Raw genomic sequence first — 24137 nt, forward strand, 5'->3', positions numbered from 1 at the left:
TTAGAGAGGTGAACTGTTTTCCTTTACCATAAATCTCCCATTTAAGAAGGGCCCACAATCTCAATAGGGGTTAGGCCAGGTGAGGAACGGGCCATGTCATTATTCTTTCATCTTTAAGGCCTTTATTGGTTAGCCAACGCAGTGGAGTTCAGCCCGTACCAGTAACTACCCTCCCTCTTGCTGGCATCTGACTCCAAGTGGAGTTCTGTGCCCATTACAGCCATACAGCCACGGTGCCCTCCATCTGGTCCATCAAGAGTAACTCTCATCTCATCAGTCCATAAAACCTTTAAAAAATTTGTCTTCAGGTATTTCTTGGCCGTCTTTCTGTTTCAACTTACATGTCTTGTTCAGTGGTGATTGGGTTTCAGCCTTCCTTACTTTGGCCATGCCTCTGAACACTGAACACCTTGTACTTCTGGGTACTCTAGGTAAGTTGCAGTTCTGGAATATGACAGCACTGGAGGATAATGGGTTCCTGGTAGCTTTACATTTGATTCTTCTCAAATCTTTGGCAGTTAAGGTGCATCTTTTTTTCTCAACACATTTCTTGTACCCTGTTGACTATTTGCAACAAAACGTTTGATGGTTCTGTGATCATGCCTCAATATCTTAGCAATTTCAAGAGGGCTGCATCCCTCTGAAAGACTTTTTACAATGTCTGACTTTTCAGGGTCAGTTAAATCTCTGTTTTGGCCCATTTTGCCTGAGAAAAAGAAGCTGCCTAATAATTAAGGACATCTTGATATAGGTTGTTGAAGTCCTTAGGCCATTACACCAATACACATCATCTGATATGCTTATATCCAGTAAGTATTCAAGTTTATACAACTTGGAGGTGGAAAATATACATACAAATAATATGGTTAAAACACTCACTTGCCTAATAATTGTGCACAGTGTACATATGCATTTCGTTCCTAAGCAAAGAACTCTGTGCTTGCTTACACCCTTACTTTCAGCCTGTTTCTCTAACCTTATATATCCATGTAGTTTTGATATATATTTCCTCTTCTAAAGTAGCAGCTCTCCATTCCATTCCAAACCGAAGAGGTTGTAGAAAAAATGCTTTTAAAAGTAAAAAAAAAAAAGTTGGCCATGCCCACCCACTCACATTACCCTCTCACCAAGCCATGCCCACAGAACTGGTAGTAACGAATTTTACATTTCACTCCTGGGTGAAATGCTCCTGGTTCGGACTGGATCAGTGGATCCGGTAGTGATGCCGGCGGGTGGTTCAGAGAACCAGTAGCAAAAATCCCTGCCCCCCCACCCGCCCATACCCAGCTGAGCTACGTGATTGTCAGTCTTTTTTTTTTATTTTTAAAATCATTTTTTCACAACCTATTCGGCCAAATAGGTTGTTAAAAATGCCTTTAAAAATATAAAAGGCTCTGATGATCACAGCTGAGCCCCATGATCATCAGAGCCTTTTTTTAACTTTTAAAACCATTTTTTCTACAACCTCTTTGGCTGAAGAGGTTATTAAAAAAATGCCTTTAAAAGTAAAAAAAAAAGGATCACGCGTCACAACTAATCGCACCCCCCCCACTGTTCTACTTATTCCATGCCTCCTTTTGGCGTGCAATGCACGCACATGAACCTTGCATTTGGTGTGCAGTGCGCAAGTGCGCATGCACGCACAGCACATATGCGCAGCCAGCAAACCGATAGTAAACCAGTTAAGATTTCACCACTGCTCTGCACAAATTTCAGGGAGTTTGATAAGCAAGATGTTTGCCAGCTTTCCTGAAAATAATTTGTATTCACTTCTACAAAGTTAACTTTGCTTATTTTGAACACAGGCCAACGGCTGTGTCTAATATTACTACCCGTAAGAAAAGAAAAAAAATCCTGACAGGATTGTTTCTTTTGCTGACAAACCTTGATTTCTAGGGAGCAGAGTAAGCTATCTGTCTCTAAAATAAAACTTAGCATTCAATTTAGCTTACCCCCGTGAGCTACCCTTCTTCCCATGGCAGAAAAGTATGGAATAAATAAAATGCAATCTTATTACAAAATCAGGGAAAAATAACTTTTTGTTCTAGTAAGAAATTGTCCCAATTGCTTCGATTGGTATGTCTAAACACTGGGGATCATCACTAAAGCAATAAAGTGTAATTCTCTGGGATTATATATTACAGTTTACATAAAAATATGTAATTCTTTGTGCAAATTAAACCGGTAGTCATTGACTTACGATCATAATTGAGCCCAACATTTTTGCTGCTAAGGGAGACGTTCGTTAGGCGAGTTTTGCCCCATTTTACCACCTTTCTCCCCACAGCTGTTATGTGAATCACTGCAGTTGTTAACTTAGTAACAGGGTTGTTAAATGACTCTGGCTTCCCCATTGACTTTTGCTTGTCAGAAAGCCACAATAGGGGGACACGGTTGCCAAAGCATCCAAATTCTGATCACAGGATCAGGGGATGCCGTAACATAAAGGGGTGCTAAACGGTCCAAAGGGGCTTTCCGTGGTGTTGTGACTTTGAACGGTCGCTAGATGAGCTGTTGTAAGTGGAGGACAACTTGCAGCCTCCTTAGAAATCATTGAAACAAAATCCTCCTCCGCCTCCCTTGTCCGAAGGATGCGTGGAAAAAGCTCCGGGAAGGATCGGGACCCTTTCAGAGAGTCGGGAGGGGGCGGCCCGGGCACAGAGGTGGGCGGGGGGGTCCAAGGCTTGCTCCCCCGCGGGGCATCTAGACGCTCCCCACCCCGCGGTCTCCGGCCGCCCTTTCGCCGGACCCTCCCCTCCCTCCGATCCTCCCCCCGCGGGCCCGGCCCCTCCTCCCCTCCCGTCATGGCGTCGGCGGCGGACATCACGGCGCTCTTCAAGGCCTCCGTCAAGACGGTGAAGACGCGCAACAAGGCGCTGGGCGTCCCGCCCGGAGGAGCCGAGCCCGCCGCCCTCTGGCCCAGGCGCGCCCCCCGGGGAAGGGGAGGCTTCTCCGCCCGCGCCCGCGAAGTGGTGAGTGGCGAAGGGCCGCCTCGCTTAGGCCGCTCCCCGCCCGGCCTCGACCCCGAGGGGGCTGCGGGGAAGGGAGCCGGGCCTCCAGGGCCTGGGTGCCCCGCTCGCCCGCGAGGCTCTCCGGGGAAGGAAGGAGCCGCCGCCGGGTTCGGCTCCAGGCCGACGGAGTGGGAGAGGGCTGCGGGGGTGGTGGAGGAGGAGGAGACCCCCTCGGCCCGGCCCAGCCCTGGAGGCTCCGGCGGTGGGTTTGGGGCGGCGAGGGAGGCCGAGCAAGGCGGGAAGCCTTGGGACGCGGCCCCGAAGGAGGAAGGCTCCGGTGGCCTTCGAACTCGGCTCCCCTTCCCGGGAAGCGGAAACTTCCTTTGGGGAGGAAGGAAGGGCCGGAGGCCAGAAGGATCCTCGCCGCCGGGCGGGACGGGAGGGGCCCCTTCCAAGGGGGGCGGGGGGCTCCCATTGTCCGTGGGGGCGCCTGGCTTTGGGTTCCCGGCCGGACCAGCGGCCTCTTTTTCTCTGCTGGTGGCTCGACTTGAGCGCCAGGACCAGCCACTCACTGTCAATCTAGGTTTAAAAGCTTTGCCTTCTGCAGAGTTTTCGTTTTAAAGATTTTTAAAACTCTAAACATTCAGTTGCCTGTTCTGATAATTTTAGATTTATTTATTATAAAAATAATAACTCAAGGCAACAATACCAAATTCTCCTGCTATTTTCCTCATAACAACAACCACCACCACCACCAGTCACTGAAACTTGTTCTGTTTCTAGTTCATATAAGTTCAGGGTGGCCACAAAGACAGAGACAACAAAGACACATTCTGAAGCTCTGTTTTGAATTCGAATCCTTCCAGCTTTTCGTGTGAATTGAGGTACTTTCCTCATTCCTATTAAGGGAAAAGCAGATACAGTTTGCAGAAATATAATCTCGAGTCCTGTGTTCTCTCGCCAGTAAATATGCGTAGACTAAAATCACAGTCACTTCCATGGTTAGTGCGTGCAGGTTGGCTTCCTTGAAAACCATGATAACCTTCAAGTAAATTCCTTCCCAACTCCTGGCCTGCCTCTTCCAAATACTCAGTCCCAATGAAATACCGCACTGCCTCCAATGGCTGTAGGTGATGTGCTGGCCAGGACCAGCTCTCTTGTTTCACTTTTTTCAGTGCTGTTCCCTGCCCTTCCCTGCATTCGTTCTGCCATCCCCATCAGGATCCTTTTTCTCAGAAAAAGGATGCTGAAGCCTGGCTGCCTCTGAAGGGCAGCTATTCCATCTGCCTGTCAAAACTGGTGATAAGGACGCACCTGCCTGCCTTTTTTTCTCCAACCTTCACCCCCTTTTTTCATGTTTACACCCTTGGAGTACTTTATTAAAAATCTTACTCATTACTAATATTTGCAGGGTGAAAATACTTTTGATAAATATTAGAATATGCCATTCTGAAAAGTGTGAATTGTCAATAGAGATTTAACACAAAATATAATAGGTTTATAATAAGAGCAGATTGCAACTGATACTTTGCTGTAATGAAAATTATAACAACTTTATTTCCTGGGTTTCTGCCTTTCCAGGGGCCAGTTTTGTGTCCAGATGAAGGCAGAATTGAATTTTATTTGCAAAATTACAATACAGGTAGTCCTTGACTACTTACGACACTTGCAGCATCCCCATGGTCACGTGATCAGAATTCAGAGGCGGACTATGACGATTGCAGTGTTCTGAAGGCATGGGATCACCTTTTGTAACTTTCTAACCAGCAAAGTCAATTGGGAAGCCAGATTCACTTAACGACCCTGTTACTAAATTAACTGCAGTGATCTCCTTAACAACTGTGACAAGAAAGGTTGTAAAATGGAGCAAAAATGTCTCATTTAACAGATATTTTGGCCTCAATTGTGGTCGTAAGTCAAGGACTACCTGTATGCTTGTTTTAAGTTTGCAAAATCCATTTTAAGTGCCTTGTGAGAGGGTGCGTACTGCAGCATCTCTGTTTTAATTTTAATCTCCTTTGGTCTTTGGTGACGTTCATATTCCTATGTGGCTCTGCTGGATTCCTGGAAAACATTTTAGTTCAGGCTTTCCTCCAATTATTCATGGCTGAAGTCCTGTTTATTCTGATATAACAATGTAAGTTAAACAATACAATGGAATTGCTTTATCATGCATATTTTTACATGTATGTTATTTGTTGTAATACCGTAAATGTTATATCATACATGTTATTCATGGGGAATATTTTGAAAATCTAGCGTAAACAAGGAAATGTGCTAAAATTATTCTTTCTATAGAAAAATGGCCATAAAGCAATAAAATTACAATAACAAAGTTACTGGATTCTGCAATAAACATTCAGATTATTTAAGAATTAAGAGGCAATCAGATTTATGCAGTCAGTTAAATTGGGGCAATGCAGAAACACTGCTTTGCTATAGATACGCTATTCAGTTTTGGTGCCTGAAATAGTTTGGCTGCAATTATTATTGTTATGACCTGTTTGTTACATTCGTATGGGCACAGTAATTGTACAATCCATGCAGTGTAGACAGAAATTGGTTTTTGTAATTGGTTTCTGTTTTGAGTATAAGGAAATGGCATATACCACATGAATTCTGTTCAGCGATTTGAAGCCACCATTCTTACTTTACACTTTTTAAAAAAGCTGGTTCTCTTTCTGGATGTTTTGCAGTTGTTTACCAGATACATTTAGCAAGTCAGTTTTATCCTCAGAGGGCTGTGAAAACGCTCCATTGATGAGTCTTGTCCGGGTAGCCCTGGCCTCAAAGATAAGGCCACTGACCGTCACAGCAGATTGGCATGATTCAACGGGTGGCCCTCCTGCATATCTGGCCCAGGAGCAGAGAGACCCACAGCCACCCAGAATAGTAGTTGCCGTGGGGAAAAAATAGGACTATTTGCTTGGTCCTTTTTCACTTTTTAACAGGAGGTTTTAGCAGCCTGATTAGTTTTTATCCAGTTGTTTATTATTTTATATTTTTAGGAGGCTGAAATCAGCTTGTCTGAGCCCTTGTTATGAAGAGAACATTTATCTGTATGGATTGATTGAAATGGACCTTTCTTGAGACAAACAAGGTTTTACTTTGGCATTGTAGAAAAATTGTTGAATTCAGAATTACCAAGGATTAGTATTTTTATAATTTATTCTTTGAGGATGCCATGCGTAATTTAAAAATATAATACAAATAACCAAAAGATATGACGGTAATAAAATATGCCAATACAACATCATAGTTAAAAGTAGACTAAATAATGCAGCAAACAAGAACAGCAGCAATTAAATGGTGGATAACAAGAACATAATCAGTAATTTTATTGAGAAAAGACTGAACAGTGTCGACTGTATGACTATTGCTGGCAATCCTTATGATTTATATTGATATATTGACCATCAATTGTGTTGTAAATGTTGTACCTTGATGAACGTATCTTTTCTTTTATGTACACTGAGAGCATATGCACCAAGACAAATTCCTTGTGTGTCCAATCATACTTGGCCAATAAAAATTCTATTCTATTCTATTCTATTCTATTCTATTCTATTCTATTCTATTCTATTCTATTCTATTCTATTCTATTCTTCATTTATTATTTATAAATTGTATTTACATAGCCACCCATTTCACAATCGACTCACTCTACTGTTCATGTAATGTGATTCTGATGTATACATTATGGGAGACAATTTTTGTAATGTGTGTCTGATTATCTGTATTTTATATTTCTGTGGAAAAAATTCACTTCTTTGAAATATATTGAAGTTTTGTAAATCTTTGCCATTGAGTAGTATCAAAGCATCTTATGGAATATTAAAAGGGAGTTGAGCATGAATCAGTAAGTAGCTCCAATTTTTGGTGCTTGTTTAAGGTAAATCGGGAACAAAAGTCTTCCCACATGTTATGTTCCAGGGTAAAAAACCACACACCTTAAGATTCAATAACTGATGCAGCAATATATCAGTAATAATTGCAGCCCTGTAATTAGTGTTAATGTTTAACTTTGCCATGTAGGCATTTTGGGCCATTGCTTCATTGCTGACTTGTTTGATAACACTTGGGCTTTTTATTACACGATTTTCTATCTTTAAGTTCCACCACAACATTTTTGTGTGATTTAAGTCTGGATCGTGTTTTGGCTTTTCCAAAATGCTGGTTTGATTCTTTATCGTTCTCTTGTAGCTTCTCTCTTCTGTTCTGTAAGAGATCATTGTCTTGCTGCAGAGTTCGCTTGTGCTTCAGCTGAAGGATAGATGGCCCACTGTTCCGAGGTGGAGCTCATGCTTCCTCAGGGACAGCAAATGGCCCAGGTCTTGAGCCAGCCAAGCATCCTGGAATCACAATGCTGCCATCTTTGTGCATAGGCTGGCATAAAAACTGTTGTGGAATTCATGGTTTTGTTTCCACTGGACGTTAGCGGCTTTGTAACAGAGGAAGTTTCCTTGCTATCTTATCTGTGCCCATCGCATTTCTCCTGGTGTTTGAAGGGCTTCTTGGAAGGAAGCACTGGGGCACTTTTGCTTTACTTCCCTCTCAGGAACCCCATTTTTAGTCAGTGCATTTCCCATGACAGGAAAGCCAAGAGAGGCTTATAGGGTGCTGTTTTGATATTCTTCAAATCTTCTTGAGAGCAATTTTAGAGTTCAGTGTTGGAATGATTTTGACAGGATGGGCACCCTTGCGATTCTTTTCCATTTCAAGACTGTGGATTGGTGATACCCTGGAGCTTCAGTAATCCGTCTGTAGTGTTTTCCAGACTGATCGACATCAGGGATTTTTTTTAATGAAGGTCTTCAAACCTGCCTCTTGGACCCATGTGGCAACCCCTGCATTATGACAAGAGGAGTCAGCTGGGGACAGGGCTGGCCCACATCAGCCCTTATTGCTTAATGAAGCCCTCACATATCTTCCCTTTCATGGAAGTGATGGGGAAGGTTTGATTACTTGGCCCTATGGGCACATGGCAGGCTGGATCACTTTGTCTAGGAATAAATGAAATAAGCACCAAACTTTGGGGGCTCTTAATGACTCAGACTCTAGTTATGTATCAGCAGGACCTCAAGAGGTTCTGGTAACATTCAGTGTAAAAGATACACAAAAAAATCAGAGGGTGAATATTTTTTTCTACAGGACTGTACAGACTAGTGGTTTTCCCCTCTCTGTACTAGGTCCTGTAAAAAACAAGACCTTCTTTGTGAAACGCCCAAGCAAGACACATCTTTAGTTGTGCGTTCATCTTTAATGTCTGTGGGACATTCATTGGAGTACGATCCTGCGGGTGAACCATCCCAGCTTGGCTTGTGTGTTGGAAGATTGTCGTGCTGCCAGGTCTTCTCGGGAGCTTGCAATTGGGGAAAGCGCAGAGGGCAGACCCTGAGCTTGGCCTGGCCTTTGGAGCCGAGGGAGATGGATGCTGTCTTTTGCACTTCTCTTATCTGCTAATGCACGTGAGTAGATTCATGGCCTTTTAATTTGCAAGAGGGACATGTTTTCATTGTGACGAAGATGAAAATCTGTTCAGAAGAACTCCGTAAATGAGACCATTTGGATAGGTCCTTCCAGGAAACTTGTGCTTGTAAGGTCCACAGAAAGGTTCAAAAGCAATTCAATTTTTTGGGTGTGTGTGTGTGTGTGTGATTGTTCATAAACAGAAAATGTGTTTTTTTGTAGAAGAATGTCTTTGTTGGATCTCATTTCTTACGATTTACCAGTATCAGAATTTCTCACAATGTTGTCATCTTATTAACTGTTTCTTCTGAGTATTGCCTTTTTTTAAATTTTAAAGCTCTATTTTAGGCAAACTTCATTCTTTGTCCCTCTTGAACACCTTCCATGCTCACTTTATCGTGGCACATTTCTATGTTTTGTGAAGGAGGAAAAGCAATGGAGGGAAGGAAAATAAAAATAAAAGGAAATATCTCAGATATATTTTGCTGAGCAAAATTTTCAAATCTAGTTCCAAATATGATAGCCATTATGCAGTGTTTAATACTGTTTCGTTATTTAAATTTCACTTAATTTGGCTGTTTAAAAACAATGAGACGAGAACTGTCAAAGTTACAATATTTGGAAATAGACCTGAAAGATATAATATTTGTTTTTCTGAATTAAATTAAATTATAGGAAATTCCATGGGAGGGAAATATTTTCTCAACACAGCCCAATCCAGCATGTCATTCAAACTCAGTTATTCAAGTAAATATATTAAATGCACCTTTGTGTTTTTGTTATGAATTTCTGAATGTGTTATTTTAGTGTAAATATCAAATTTGTTTTTGTAAGGAAAATAAAATAGTACAAAGGAATTTTGGATAAGAGATGGCTGTCAAACTTCTGCATCCTGGGGAGATTTTGTAGAAATAAAATGAAAGTTAGGATTGAAACTGACTCTTTTTAAACATGAGAGCCAGGAACTTGATAAATGTATTAGGATTTTATTATTGGATGGGAATGCTTTCTTACATTTTGGTCCTGTCATGGGGCCAATCAGAGGCAAAATTTGTCCCCAGATTTGTTGTTCAGTAGCATGGCTGGTATCCTGTGTTGGATATAAGATAGCATGTTTTCCAGTTTGGTACAGTAGATCAAGTGAGGTCCCTTTGTATTAATTTTGTTTTCAGAGCTAAGTCATAAAGTAATTAAAAATGTCACCTTACTGTGTAGTTTGTTCATATTAAATGAGTTTGAAATTTCTGTATTGTTGTCTCTTAATGTTGTTGTCTTTTCAAAGTTGTTTGAAAAGAAATTGTGGCGATGAAGTGCCTTCCCTAGGTGCACTTGTTATAGTTTTTGTTCTTCAATTAAATACATCTTGCCTCCTTCAAACAAGTCTCTGCACTTATTCCCACATTGCGTCCTTGGTTTTGCAGCTCAAGCAAACCTGTGAGGAGATGAAAATAACGAGAAAGGGAAGCATGAAGACAACCTAATCATTAGCACCAAAATGAATGTTTTATTAAAAGAAGGGTCATGCTTAAAAGTCCAGATGCTGCCCTTTGGAAAGAAAACCCTGTTGTGGCAGTGTCCTCGCAATAGTTGTAGCTAGTATGGATGAAGAACCAGGGCTTACATTTGCAAGCTGGAATGTCCTGCAAATAATTAAGTTGTGGTCAGGCTTTAGAAAAATACAAAGTTCTCGAACTATGATTTTGTAAACATGCTGCAATAACATTTCATTATATTTAACAGTTTCATATAGAAAGCTGATACTCTCACAAGGCATTGATTAAAGGTAAAACATCAAGAAAGAAAGAAATATTAAATTAGAACTTCAGTTAGGATGTTGACAGTTGGCTTGTAATATTAAACAGATGTGCATATTCTTGAAATAATCCTGTTTCAAAACTTAGTTGCCGAGATCTGGAAAAAAAAGTTACATGATTTTTTATTAATATTAAAGTCCCTTTGACTTTGGACTGCCCTTTCCTCCTTTTTTTACCCATGTCTTGATAGGGAGGTGTTAAAAAAGTTGTGCTTAAGAACAAATTTTAACAGGTAGAACAAAAATGCTACCTATCATCTAGTTTATAATAAACAAAACTGACATTTGCTATTTAGGTTAAATTCTTGTTGTGTGGTTGAAAGGGGCAAGGAAGAATATTGAGTGCTGCCTATAACAAAATAATTCAGATTTCTGCAATGAATTGAAGTTTAGCATTATGTTGTTTCTTTTTTTTCAACAAGAGAGGAATATTAGTAGTCAGTTGCACAAGTTTTCCTGGGATGACCATCCATTTTTTTTGGTTGGATGCACAGAGTTATATAATTTCTTATTTCTTATTTGAATGTTTGTTTTTTTGCATTAGTTTATGAGAAGATACTGAAACTTCCCTAAATTATTTTCTTGAGATGAAGGTTGAGGCAGTATTTGTAAAATGAAATAACTAGCAATGAAATTATTTTTCTTTTGTAATTGTTTCATCTTTTCAGTTGTTGTTAAGAACTCAAATCTACAAATTATCCATTAAATCTTATGTATTCTCCTTATCTGCGTCTAGATAATACCATCTTGTTTCTCCACTGATAAATAAAATTAGTAGATTTAGCTTTGTTGTGTCATAACCTATTTACATGTACTCCTCTTTACTTTACTTTACTTTACTCCTCTTTAGTCTTTACTAAGAGTCTAGTTCTCTAGAATCGGGAACTACTAGCACATATGTGCGAGGGGAACCTTTACCTTTAATCCTTTACTAAAAGTCTAAGACTGGGGTAGTCACACAAGCAGAATGGCAACAGAGGGTAGCCCCTTTTCTGCTAAACCAATAAATGCCTTGAAAATAAACCCCTGGTCATGCAGCCTTTTAAAAAATTTGCCTCGTTAAACACACATCTGAAACCCTAATCCTGGGTTTGCAGAACTGGTTTAAAGATTCTTGGGATTTGGGTGAAAATAATGATGAATATAAACAATCACCTATCAATAATTATTCCCAAGCAATCTTTTAATTATCATTTTATGTTTCCATTAAATGGAGAATCAACCTCTGTTCTTTCATAGCAGTATCTCTTGCTGTGAAGGAGTGACCTGAAACCATTCGCTGGAGCCTAACACGATTGTCACATTTCTTGCCTCCCAAGTCTCTGGCTAAATATGGGACTTGTGGTTTAGATTCAGATGTCCTCATGCTACTTTATGAATTTCTCCCCACTTAATGAAAGGATTGCCTTGTTATGATTTTGGCATTTAGCAGGTAGCAAACTCCCACACGTCCAGGTGTATGTGTATGCTGTTTTCATTTTCAGCAGATATGAGGCTGATTATCTGAATTAGCTTGAGAGGTGAGAAAGAGAAATTTATCTATTGACTAGATAAATTTTAATCTAGTTTTTTTAATCCTGCCTTTATTACTTTACAAGGTACTCAAGGCAGTGACTGTATCTAATATTGCTTCCTCCTCCTATTTTCCCCACAACAGCAACCCTCTGAGGTGGGTTGAGCCGAGAGAGAGGGACTGATCCAAGGTCACCCACTCAGTTGTCATGTTTAAGACTGGACTAGAACTCACTGTCCCCCAGTTTCTAATCCAGCACCTTCGCCGCTAGACCAAATTGGCCTCTGGCTTCTACCTCAGAGATCCTGGACTCAGGTGGCTGGAATTGCTGTCACCTATGGACTGGCAATAGAATCATTTGCCTTACATAGGTGTGGATTCTCACCGGGTGGGTGGATGGGTCTTTCTGGATAAAGAGCCACAGATGAATTGAAGTGCGCTAGGAAGATCATTCATTTACCAAACAGCATGTGATTGGCATTAATTTCAAACTTACTTCCTTTCCCACCTATATCAGCTATCCAATTAAAATATTAATATAAGATAAGTAAAATTAATCTGTTGAACATTTTTGTTCATTCAATGTGGATGATTTGAATCCACATTGTTGTATTTTGATACAAGGGTGGTTGATAATGTTATAATATTTCCTTTAGCCTAGAAATGATAGGAAGTTTAGAAGAAGTTTGTGACTTCCCTTGAAAACTAGATTTAATATATTTATTCTAGAATGAAAATTCGATATTTTTGATTTGGAGGAAAAATACGAGGACTATACAAATAATAATTTGATCCCTCTGAATTATAGAGACTTTTCAGTTTAAACATAAAATAATTGTGATAGTGATATTTGAATTCTTGGGAGACACATGGTTTTAATGTGAGCTGCTTCAGAATAGAAGTTGGTTCACTTGAATGAATTCTTTTCTATGTTACCTAAAGACAAATAATGTTTAAAAACTTAGGGGTTTTTTTGGGGGGGTATGAAAGTTGTGGTGTCCCCCCCCCCCACATTCAGTGATGCCGATTCTTCAGCACCTTCACCTCTTTGCAGCATGGCCAAAGGAGGATACATGGGCGCATTCTCTGCTGTGTTCAGCATTTGGCCCTCTAAACTTGTACAACAGAGCTCTTCCCAGTAGAGTGTGAGAGAAATCCTGCCCCTTTCAAGTTTAATCTGGCTTTGAATCTCTCTCTCTCTCACTCACTGTCTGTAACATCACCCTGGGTCACTTTTGTTGAAATTTCTGCAGGCGTCCTTCAGAGCAAACTATCAGAGCAGTCCTGGCTCTGGGTTTCTGCTGTGGTACACTCAGTTGATCTGCTGATTGCTGTTCACGGGGTAATTGTTGTTATAATTAGCTGAGCAACTGTGCATTGTTGCAATAATTATTAGATGGTGCCCATGCTGAAATAAAAGACATTTTTGTCTAATTCCTATGCCTATTTAATAAAAACATCTATTTTTTTAAAAAAGGGCAATTTTGAAAATATGCGGAATGTAGCAATTAACCTACATGCATGTATGTAATACTAGAAAACGAGCAACTTATTATATTCAAAGGGAGATCTGATAGGCTGAAATTGCTTAAAACATCAGTTATTGAAGATCTACCCTGGGGATTTTAAGAAACCGTTTAACAGATGAAAGTATATTTTGAAAAGTCTGACCTTACAGCAATCATAAAATGAATGCAAACAGGGCTTCTTCCCCTGAAACCTAGAGAGGCCATCTGTGTCTAATCCTGTAATTACAGGCTGAGTTCAATTACCTTTTCAAACTTGGAGCAGACGGGAGACAAAGCAGCGAATGTGCAGAGGGCTTTGTCTAGACCTCAACTGACCACAGCCTTAAAGAAGAATTTATATCTTAACTGTATTTAGTGTGCTCGGTTTGGTTGTCTGTTTATTTGTTGATTCATTTTGCTACCATGTTTTTGAATCTTGGAAACTTTTGTTCTTGAGCAATCCCTCGAGAAAGAGATGGAAGCAGCTCACAGAATGGGACTTCAGGGTTTTCTTCAAAGCTTTTTAATTTTCAATCCGATACGGTTTTCTATCCCTATTCTATTTGCTAAAACTGCAAATGTCTTCTGGTGTACATTGTATAATTACCTCATTAAGACGGAACTGAACGGGACCAGAGGAGTTCGTTTTCTCAGGATGCTGATGCTCCACCGCTGTATTTCTCCTTCCTGACAAGTTTGAGGTTGGCCGTATTTAGGATTGGGAGAAGAAAAACAAACGGGGGGGGGGGGGCAAGGATGGGTCAGCCTTTGGCAGATGGAGCTCTTCTGACAGGATTGCTCTCACTGAGCAGTGATAAAGTGGCCATTGGGAGGTGGGTCCTGCTGGGTCAGTCTCGATATTCTTAGTCACCTAACCTTAAATGGCATGGAAGTTGGCTTGGCTGGCAAGGCCTGGGATGGGAGGGGGAAGGGAGAGCAAGTTGGACACTTCGTAAACTCAAGGCTGGACTCTGCCTCCCCTGCCTTCCTCATGGGGTGTCCCTTGAAGGCAGTTTGGGAATTGTAGCTGTTCCAGAAGGTGGGCCAGTGAGTGGGGAGTGAGACACCCCTCGGGACCTTCATTACTCTTCTCCCCTCCCCCCATTGAGGCAGATGAGGGAGGGGATGCTTCCTAAGGAAACAGGCCAGGAGCCCCCAGAGGAAGAAATATAGGGAGGAGCCGCCCTAATTGTTTGGGCTGTTTAAAAATGGTAGTGGAAGTTTGGTAAAGTGGCCTCACAATACAATAAAATATAATTAGCTCATATAATCATGTTTCTTGAGTGTGTACCAGGGAGGGTAGACACAACTTTAGTGTTTCTGGTTGTCATCTGAATAATGTATTGCACCTCCTGGGACTTAGGCTTTTCCCAAGACCACTTGCGGCTCCAGAGTCAGCTCTGCTGCACCCTTGGGGCTCTATTTATTTATTTATTTATTTATTTATTTTTTCATATTTTTATACCGCCCTATCTCCCTAGGGACTCAGGGCGGTTTACAGGCAGATAAAAATACATATAAATACAAAATAAAACAACAATTAAAAAACTTATTCCAAATAGCCAAATAATTAAAAATAACTGTATACATATTAAAACCCCTTAAAACCAATTTAAATTTAAAATTTAAAATCTAAAATCTAGTCCAGTCCCGAGCAGATAAATAGATGAGTTTTAAGCTCGCGGCGAAAGGTTTGGAGGTCCGGAAGTTGACGAAGTCCTGGGGGAAGCTCGTTCCAAAGGGTGGGAGCCCCCACAGAGAAGGCCCTTCCCCTGGGTGTCGCCAGACGGCACTGCCTAGCCGACAGCACCCTGAGGAGTCCCTCTCTGTGAGAGCGCACGGGTCGGTGAGAGGTATTCGGTAGCAGCAGACGGTCCCGTAAATAGCCCGGCCCTATGCCATGGAGCGCTTTGAAGATCATTACCAAAACCTTGAAGCGCACCCGGAAGGCCAAAGGCAGCCAGTGCAGTCTGCGCAGGAGAGGTGTTACGTGGGAGCCCCGAGGGGCTCTCTCTATCACCCGCGCAGCTGCATTCTGAACTACCTGGAGTCTCCGGGTGCTCCTCAAGGGGAGCCCCATGTAGAGAGCATTGCAGTAGTCCAGACGAGACGTCACGAGAGCGTGAGTGACCGTGCATAGGGCATCCCGGTCTAGAAAGGGGCGCAACTGGCGAACTAGGCGAACCTGGTAAAAAGCTCTTCTGGAGACGGCCGTCAAATGATCTTCAAAAGACAGCCGTTCTCCTCTTGCGCACCCTCTCCATTGGGGCCAATGACTCGCCTCCAACAGTCAGCCGCGGACGCAGCTGACTGTACCGGGATGCCGGCATCCACAGCCACTCTGTCTTGGAGGGATTGAGCTTGAGCCTGTTTCTCCCCATCCAGACCCGTACGGCCTCCAGACACCAGGACAGCACTTCAATGGCTTCGTTGGGGTGGCCCGGTGTGGAAAAGTACAGCTGAGTATCATCAGCGTACAGTTGGTACCTCACACCGAAGCCACTGATGATCTCACCCAACGGCTTCATATAGATGTTGAACAGAAGGGGCGAGAGAATCGACCCCTGTGGCACCCCACAAGTGAGGCGCCTCGGGGCCGACCTCTGCCCCCCTGTCAACACCGTCTGCGACCAATTGGAGAGGTAGGAGGAGAACCACCGATAAACAGTGCCTCCCACTCCCAACCCCTCCAACTGGCGCAGCAGGATACCATGGTCGATGGTATCAAAAGCCGCTGAGAGATCTAAAAGGACCAAGGCAGAGGAACAACCCCTGTCCCTGGCCCTCCAGAGATCATCAACCAACGCGACCAAAGCTGTCTCAGTGCTGTATCCGGGCCAGAAACCCGACTGGAACGGGCCTAGATAGACAGTTTCATCCAGGTGCCGGGGAAATTGACATGCCACCACACTCTCTACAACCTTCGCCGCAAAGCGAAGGTTGGAGACCGGACGATAATTACCTAAAACAGCTGGGTCCAGGGAAGGCTTCTTGAGGAGGGGCCTCACCACCACCTCTTTCAAGGCAGCCGGAAAGACTCCCTCCAACAAAGAAGCATTCGTAATCGCCTGGAGCCAGCCTCGTGTCACCTCCTGAGTGGCCAGTACCAGCCAGGAGGGGCACGGGTCCAGTAAACATGTGGTGGCGTTCAGCCTACCCAGCAACCTGTCCATGTCCTCGGGAGTCACAGGTCAAACTCATCCCAGACAACCTCCACAAGACCGCCGTCAGCTGTCTCATCTGGATCCACCCAATTTTGGTCCAGACCGTCCCGAAGCTGAACGATTTTATCGTATAGATAACCGTTAAACTCCTCAGCACGTCCCTGCAACGGGTCATCCCGCTCCCCCTGGTGAAGGAGGGAGCGAGTCACCCGAAACAGGGCAGCCGGGTGGTTATCTGCCGACGCAATGAGGGACAAGACGTAGCAACGTCTCGCTTCCCTCAGTGCCACTAGGTAGGCCCTATTATAGGACCTAACTAGTGTCCGATCAGCCTCCGAATGACTGGACCTCCAAGAACTCTCTAGGCGTCTTCTCCGGCATTTCATCCCCCTCAGCTCCTCGGAGAACCAAGGAGCCGGTTGGGATCTGTGCCGGGTCAGAGGCCGCAAAGGCACGACACGGTCTAAGGCCCCAGCTGCGGCCCGTTCCCAGGCCGTGGCTAGTTCCTCAGCCGTGCCGTGAGCCAGACCCTCAGGAAACAGCCCAAGCTCCGTCTGGAACCTCTCCGGGTCCATCAGGCGCCTGGGACGGAATCAACGTATCGGTTCCGTCTCCCTGCGGTGTTGGGTAGCGGTCAGAAAGTCCAGGCGAAGGAGAGAGTGATCTGACCATGACAAAGGTTCAGTGACTACATCCCTCAAGTCCAGATCCTTCAAGACCAGAGATAAAAATGAAATCCAGCGTGCCTCCTCCAATGTGAGTAGGGCCATCAACTACTTGAGTCAGGTCCAAGGCCGTCATGGAAGCCATGAACTCCCGAGCTGCTGTCGATGATGTGCCGGAAGATGGCAAGTTAAAGTCCCCCATGACTATAAGTCTGGGGGTCTCCACTGCCACCCCAGCAAGCACCTCCAGGAGCTCGAGCAGGGCAGCTGTCATGCAGCAAGGAGCCAGGTACGCGACAAACAAACCCATCTGACACCTATGACCCCACCTCACAAAGAGGGATTCACACCCGGCAGTCTGAGGTACAGTGGTCTCCCTCGGCTCTAGACTCTCTCTAATAACAACCGCCACCCCCCCACCCCTACCCTGAGCCCTCGGCTGATGGAGTGCACGGAAACCCGGTGGGCACATTTCCACAAGGGGCACACCCCCTTCCGTGCCCAACCAGGTTTCCGTAACGCCTATAAGATCCGCAGCACCCCCCTGAATAAGATCATGTATTAGGGGGGCCTTATTGACCACGGATCGTGCGTTGCACAACATAAGCCGAAGGCCCCGGCTCTGAGGGTCTTGACCATCCGGGAAACTGGAAAATGAGGGGGATCGGGGCGCGCGATCGCCTGCAAACATCGAGCACGCACCCCCCCAAAATGATACGATCCCCCCCTTCCGTCGTATCTGCCCCTCCCACTTACCGTGCAAATAGAACCACCCTCACCAAAAGGAACGCAATCCCCCTCCCTAACCTCCGAACCCATTAAATGACCGCCGCGAGCGCACGCAAGGACTGGCTCCCCTCCCGACGGGCTACCCCCAACACCCGCCCTAACCCTCCCACCCCTTAAAAACGCCCTATCTAAAAAAAAACCAAAGGCTCTTTCTCTTCGCATGCCACCTCTGTGGGTCCCAAGACCCGTCATTGAGGCCGGCCCTTGGTAATGAAGTGGGCCATTCCTGCGAGGCGGGGGCACCCCGCAGGCGCAAGAGTTCAACGGCTGAATATCGCATAAATATGGAGCCATTGGCCATGGAAACAATCCCCCCTCCCCCGCTCTTGTTACCATGTAGGGGAAAGCCTTAGGGAAAGAGACCTGTTTTCCTAAACCTAGGCCATTGAATACTGCTACATTCATCTCTGGCTTATGCTTATATACATTTTAAAAATAGCAATTAACAATGAAGCCCTCTGGATTTGACGGCAGAATGCATGGGATGCCAGCCTCACCCCCGGCTGCAGAAATTCTCTCTCACCACCAGGCAATGTCACACATTCTGATGAGAGAGAAGCTTCCCGAGGATGGGCTCCAGGACTAAACCTCTGGGCCCGGTGACTGATCCAGGTTGGATCCCGCAATGTAGGAGTGGTTTAAAGTTTTGATAAGAATGGTCAAGAAAAATGCCCCTTGTGCAGAATTAAGTATGCCTTCTTTAGCCATTGGACTTCAGGTTGCTGAGAATTTAGCAGGATTGTGATGGGAGTCAACTCCTAGCATTTCATGTAAATCACAAAAGGGCAACTTTCAGCAGTTCTTTATTTGTTTCCACCACCATCACCCCCTCACAGTGCAAAAGAGCTCAAAAATTGAGCTGCTTGGAGGCCAAGTGCCCAGGAACAGGAACCCTTCCAGCACCCAAAACATTTTAACTTTCAAAAGTAAAATCCAGCTCCCAACTAGACAAAAGTTGCACTCCCCCCTCCCAAAAAAATGATTCAGGCACCCAAAAGTAATCTCATAACATGCAGATGGAACTTACTTTCAAGTAAGAATTTATAAACCCAAACAGTTGTTTTATAAAAAAAAAAAACCTTTCCCAATCAGTCTTTCCCTTAATGAGTGTTTCATGTGGTCAGAGGGAAGCTGACAGAGGGCCTGTGAGCTCTGCTGGGAAGAAAGAGGTCAGCTTCACAAATTACCATCATTTTGTTTACTTGATAGGATTTTAAATTTATTAAGAACAAATGGAAAGGGAAAGAAATAAGTGGAAATATAATTTTTCTGGAGTAAAAAGAAACTAGGATATATTTATGTAAGAGCACAAATAAAATTTATTTTAGTAATTGAGAATTGTTGTAAATCAAGTGTATTTAATCAGTACAAAGTCAATTTCAATAAACATGTATTTTGCCTATTTCTTAAAAAATTACTGTTCTTAGCATTTCTCACAGCTGCTTTTATGTTGCATTTTGTGAGGTTTTGGATCATTGTGTGAAAATATAAATATTAACTCAAGTTCTGATTAGAGTTGGGCAATAAAACGAAAAAAGGGGAATATTATTAAAATCAGATGTGTCTTATATCGAAATAGAAGATGTGCACACGCCAGTCTCTGGGTCTGGTTTATATGGCGCAGCTTCCATTTATTGTTTCAACTCTAAAGGAAAGCTTGTCTTAACAACCACACAGGCCAACTTCCCTTTGTTTGTGCAGATCATAATCAAGTAGTAAAGTAAACTGGATGTGCATCTTTGAACTCAAGTAGCTTACTCAGAAGCAAGCAGGCCGAGGACCTGGGCAAGGCGCCCCAAACAGGCCTGCAAGATGGGCAGAGTTTCACTTACTGGCAGGGTGAGGTGTGTCAACAGGATCTAAATAAACATTCCTCTTTGTCTTCCTCTCTAGTTATACAACTACACAAATGAAAGGAGTTGCTCTAAAGCTGTGTGCTTGAGGGAGGGATGTGCTTCCGCTAACTAACACCACTCCTGGGATGTGGGATGCAGCGGAAGAAAAGAAAAAGAAATAAAACATCAGCGACCAATCACAACCTGGAGAGTTTGTGTAAGAAACTCGCTTTCCCAATAGGCTGTGTCTCATCTGAGTCCTTACTGATGAATCGAAACAACCTGGTGGGATTAATTCTTCATATTTTCTGAGAGCAGCTTAGTTTTCCAGTGAATCAATTGGTTGTTTTTTAAAGTGCTTCACAGGAGACCATCCATTTCTTGTTCTTCCAGCTAATCCACTTTTTCAACAACTGTGCTGAGTTGTTCTACTTGGTGCAGGAGGGAAGCCTCAGCTGGTTTGCTACTTAACCCCGTACTGCACCAAAATAGGTTGAAATTTTCCAGGCTGAATTTTGAACTTTTTGTTTAATCTGTGGTTCCTTTAAACTCTTGGTTTAATTTCTGTTTCTGTTTAAATGTCTAGAATGGGCGTCTGCAACCTGCAGCTCCGGAGCCGCATGCGGTTCTTGGATCCCCCTGCTGTGGCTACCTGTCTGCTGAACCCATCACTGGCTGGCTTCACCCTCCCCTCCCAGTCACTCCTCGCCTGGCCTGAGAAGGTAAGGGCGACAGCAGGGGATGGAGATTTGCTCCATATTCCAGAGCGGAAGCGAAGCACCCTTGTACTTGCCATATCTCGCAGGCGCATCTTCCGGCCCTTGTTGGTGCTGCGCGGACCTCGGTCATTCAGGGAGATGCGCGACTTGCTCTCTGCCCTGAGACACTGGGCCAGCCCAGCTGCAGCCGATGCTCTGCATTGTAATGGGCTCCAGGAGGAGGAAGGGACACCGTCTCCCCCATTGTGAAGCGCATTAAATTTAACTGTACTGCACAAGGCTCTGTGAGAGCAGCGGGCAGGCTATGGAGGTGGCAATAGCAGCAGCATCGGTCACAGCCAGGCCGAGCCAGTGTCTCAGGCAGAGAGCAAATCACCCATCTCCCCGAGTGACTGAGGTGCGCGCAGCACCGACAAGGGCCGGAAGAAGCATCAGCGAGATATGGGAAGTACAGGGGTGCTTTGCTTCCACTCTTGAATATGGAGCGAGTCTCATTCCCTGCTGTCGCCCTTCTCAGGCCAGGCGAGGAGTGACTGGGAGGGGAGGGTGAAGGATGGGGCCAGCCAGTGGTGGGTTCAGCAGGGGAGACGAAAGAGCTTCATTTATCTGGGAACCTGATAATGATAATTTAAAGCTGACCAGCCCTTTAAGACTGAGGATGAGTCAGCAGGGTTATTGCTCTTTAAGAAGCTGTCTATATAAAGGAGGCCATTAGAGGGCGTCTGTCTCTCTCTCTCTCTCTCTCTCTCTCTCTCTCTCTCTCTCTCTCTCCTCATGTATCTGCATTGTAGTTCTCTGTGTAGAGTTGAAGAAAACTGATTGCTTGCCTGGTATGTGCTCACCACATCTATGTGTCAGGCCTGGAAACCATACTAGACGTTAGGGTTCCAGACGCTGCCACATTTTTCCTCTGAGGGGAAGAAGGGGGGTTGAGGGGTATGGTAACATTCTTCAAGCGGTCAAGGTCGGATGGTGTTCACATCTGCAGGAGGAGTGGCGGGAGGATATTCGAATGAACTGGGAGAACGTGAGACCATGTGACCAGCAAAGGGGTTAGGGGGGGGTGGGACTCTTGGGGTTTGTATAACTGGGAAAAGAATCCAGAAGTTCAGTTTTGGAATTTCACTCATCGTGTGCCAGTTTCCTCATGCTAGTAAAGAACTCTGAAAGACAATGGCTTCTGAGTTTTTTTTATGCAGAAGAGGTTTTTCTGGAACCTTGACACTATTCCAAAACTCATAACTTTCTTTTGCTTAACGGTACCCTCTCCTCCGCTCAGAGGGGGCCCGTTAGAGGGGTGCTGGGCCCCAGCCTCCGCAACCTCCACAGCGATGCAAAGACCCAGCGAAGATGGAAGGGCAGCAAGCTGAAAGCGTGGAAGTAGCACAGATGTTGGAATCTGAGGACTTAGTCGAAATCATCTACTTCCCATCGGAAGATATGACTCAAAAACCCGAAGTGGTAGAGCCTGTTGTCAGCTTGGTGCACGGCCCAAAGACTCCGATTCATGGGTAAGCTGTCGTTCGGGAGAAAACATTTCCCCGGGGCGGAATGGAGAGCCCCCTCCCTCTTCTCAACCTCGATGGAGGACAGTAAAACCCGAGAATCGGGAGAGTCACTGGATTGGGACCTGAGAAACCCCCTGAAATCCCAGTCCCTATTAGACCTCCCGGAAACTTTTGAGCGTTTGGAAGTGAGGCCTCATATAAGCTCAGCTCACCCACCTCGAGAGCCTTTAGCTCAGCCTAAATTCACCTTCCCTCCCACCAGAGAGGGAGAAATTACTGAAGCTCGAAGCCGTTCTGATGAACACAGGAGGACCTCCCTTCCCTCCTTCAAACGGCAGGGAGTTCAGGCAGCACCAGGGACTTGGGGGGAATCACAACTCCCCCCTCCAATTGACTTTTCCCGCCAACAGAGGCCTACGCTGCCTCCTGCTGCTGCTTCTTCTTTTTTTATTCAAAACGTTTTACAAAAAAAAAAATCCCCCCCCCTTTTCCCCCCAACCCTCCTCCCTTCACTAATCCCTCCGCCCTCCCCCCTGACTTCCCGGATGAAGCACAAGGTATAGTTAAAAATAAAACAAACATATGCTAAGAAGATTTTCCCCCAAAACTATTATACCAATTTTCCCTTTCTAGCTCTGACTTCCTCCTAACACAACCAAAATCCTTCAAGAAAAAAAAAATAAAAAAATTAACAATTAAGAATAACAAAATATGTAAATCAATAAAACAAATTAATCCTAAAGTATTTAAAACCAACTAAAACATAAAAATCCAATCCAATTCAAAGAATATCTCCCTTATAGCTTCTATAACCATATAATTTTCCCCCCAGGTCTTTCTTACATAAATCTTTCAAAAATATTCTATTCAAAATACAATACAACACATTATAAAATTTCAATACCAAGAATTACAGTAGCTATTCAAATTTAGTCCATCCTCGTCAAAATCCAGTATAAATCCAAATACCTAGTCTTTTATAATAGATATAAAACATATAATCAACCCATTTCTTCCAGATCTTCCTCACATATTGTCTTTCAGGGACAGTAATATTTTTGTCTGTTAGTAATTCAAAGAATAATACTTTTGTCTCTTGCCATTTTTTTTGATGCATGAATCTCTGTCTTTCCTTCATTTCTCCTTTTGAAAAGTCAGTCACAATATTGCCTAATAGATCCTTATGTTCAAAAATCCACAAAATACTACCATATATTCCATCAATCCAAAGAGGGAATTCTTGAAAAGCATTAAGCCTATAAATTTTTTCAGTTCGGGAGACAGCCTCCTGTAGCACAAATTCTGACATTTCATCCAAACTATTTAAAGGAAACTTCTTTACATCAACTTGTTTATTCACGATCATATCTTCATCCATTGCATTTAAGTCCTGTTTCAGTTCGTATTTTTGAATAATTAAATACATTCTTTCTGTGTAATCCTGTATAAAGTCACGAATCCATTCTTCTGAAAGAACCTTCATGGCAAAGTTCTTGCTGAAAATCCCCTTATGAAATACTTAAACAACGTAATATAATCCAACAATCCAGAATCCCACACAATAAGATGATGTCTCCATTCAGTTTCGATTTCGCAGCAAGGCTGGTCTATTTGCAGTTAGTCTAAAACGCCATTTTAAGAGACGGGAAAAAAAATAATTTTTCTCTCTTTAAAAAAGGAGGAAGTCAGGAAATCAACAATACTTGCAAACCAATAATTGTTCACTCATGCTTCTTCCGCCTGCTTATAGAAATCCACAAAAAGAAATCAATTGTTAGCAGAACTTGGGCACCTTCCTCTTTTCCTGCTGTTGCAGGAGACGCGCTGGATAATGGAGGTAGGAGGAATTCAAAGGGACTCGACCTTTCGGGACTTTGCATAACAAAAACAAAGCCCCTAGGGGAATCTACCTCTCTCCCCCCTGCTCTTTCCCCTGCTCTTTCTCAACCAGAGAGGGAAAATTAAGTCGGGAACAGCTGTTCGAAGCTATTTACACCGGCTTTTACAATATCCAGTGCGGAGTGCCATAAATTAGCACCCAGCGAGAAAGGTGGCGCCAAGCAGAAGTCTCCTCCTGCTGCTTCTATTCCTCCTGGTTGGGCATTTTATCCTGGGCAAGGATGGATCCAATACCAATGGCAACCAGCCAGTTCAGCACCTTTCTTTCCTGGGGGCCCCAGGCCGATTTTTGCCTCGTCAGCTG

The 24137-nt window shown here is 43.8% G+C and overlaps 1 protein-coding gene across 5 annotated transcripts in view; it reads left to right on the top strand.

Annotated features, from left to right (window-relative positions):
- Positions 1-2755: 2755 nt before the first annotated feature.
- Positions 2756-24137, top strand: part of STX18 (syntaxin 18) — a 48578-nt gene continuing 27196 nt past the window's right edge. For 2 of the 5 annotated variants that reach the window (XM_058193401.1, XM_058193402.1), the window contains exon 1: positions 2765-2972. In XM_058193401.1, coding sequence (XP_058049384.1) covers positions 2805-2972 — 168 coding nt within the window. In that variant the 5' untranslated portion in view covers positions 2765-2804. Of the gene's footprint in view, positions 2973-24137 lie in introns of all 5 variants that reach the window. The other 3 variants (XM_058193403.1, XM_058193404.1, XM_058193400.1) reach the window with 3 other exon arrangements.

Source organism: Ahaetulla prasina, chromosome 8 (genome assembly GCF_028640845.1).
Source record: "Ahaetulla prasina isolate Xishuangbanna chromosome 8, ASM2864084v1, whole genome shotgun sequence".
NCBI classification, from domain to species: Eukaryota; Metazoa; Chordata; class Lepidosauria; order Squamata; family Colubridae; genus Ahaetulla; species Ahaetulla prasina.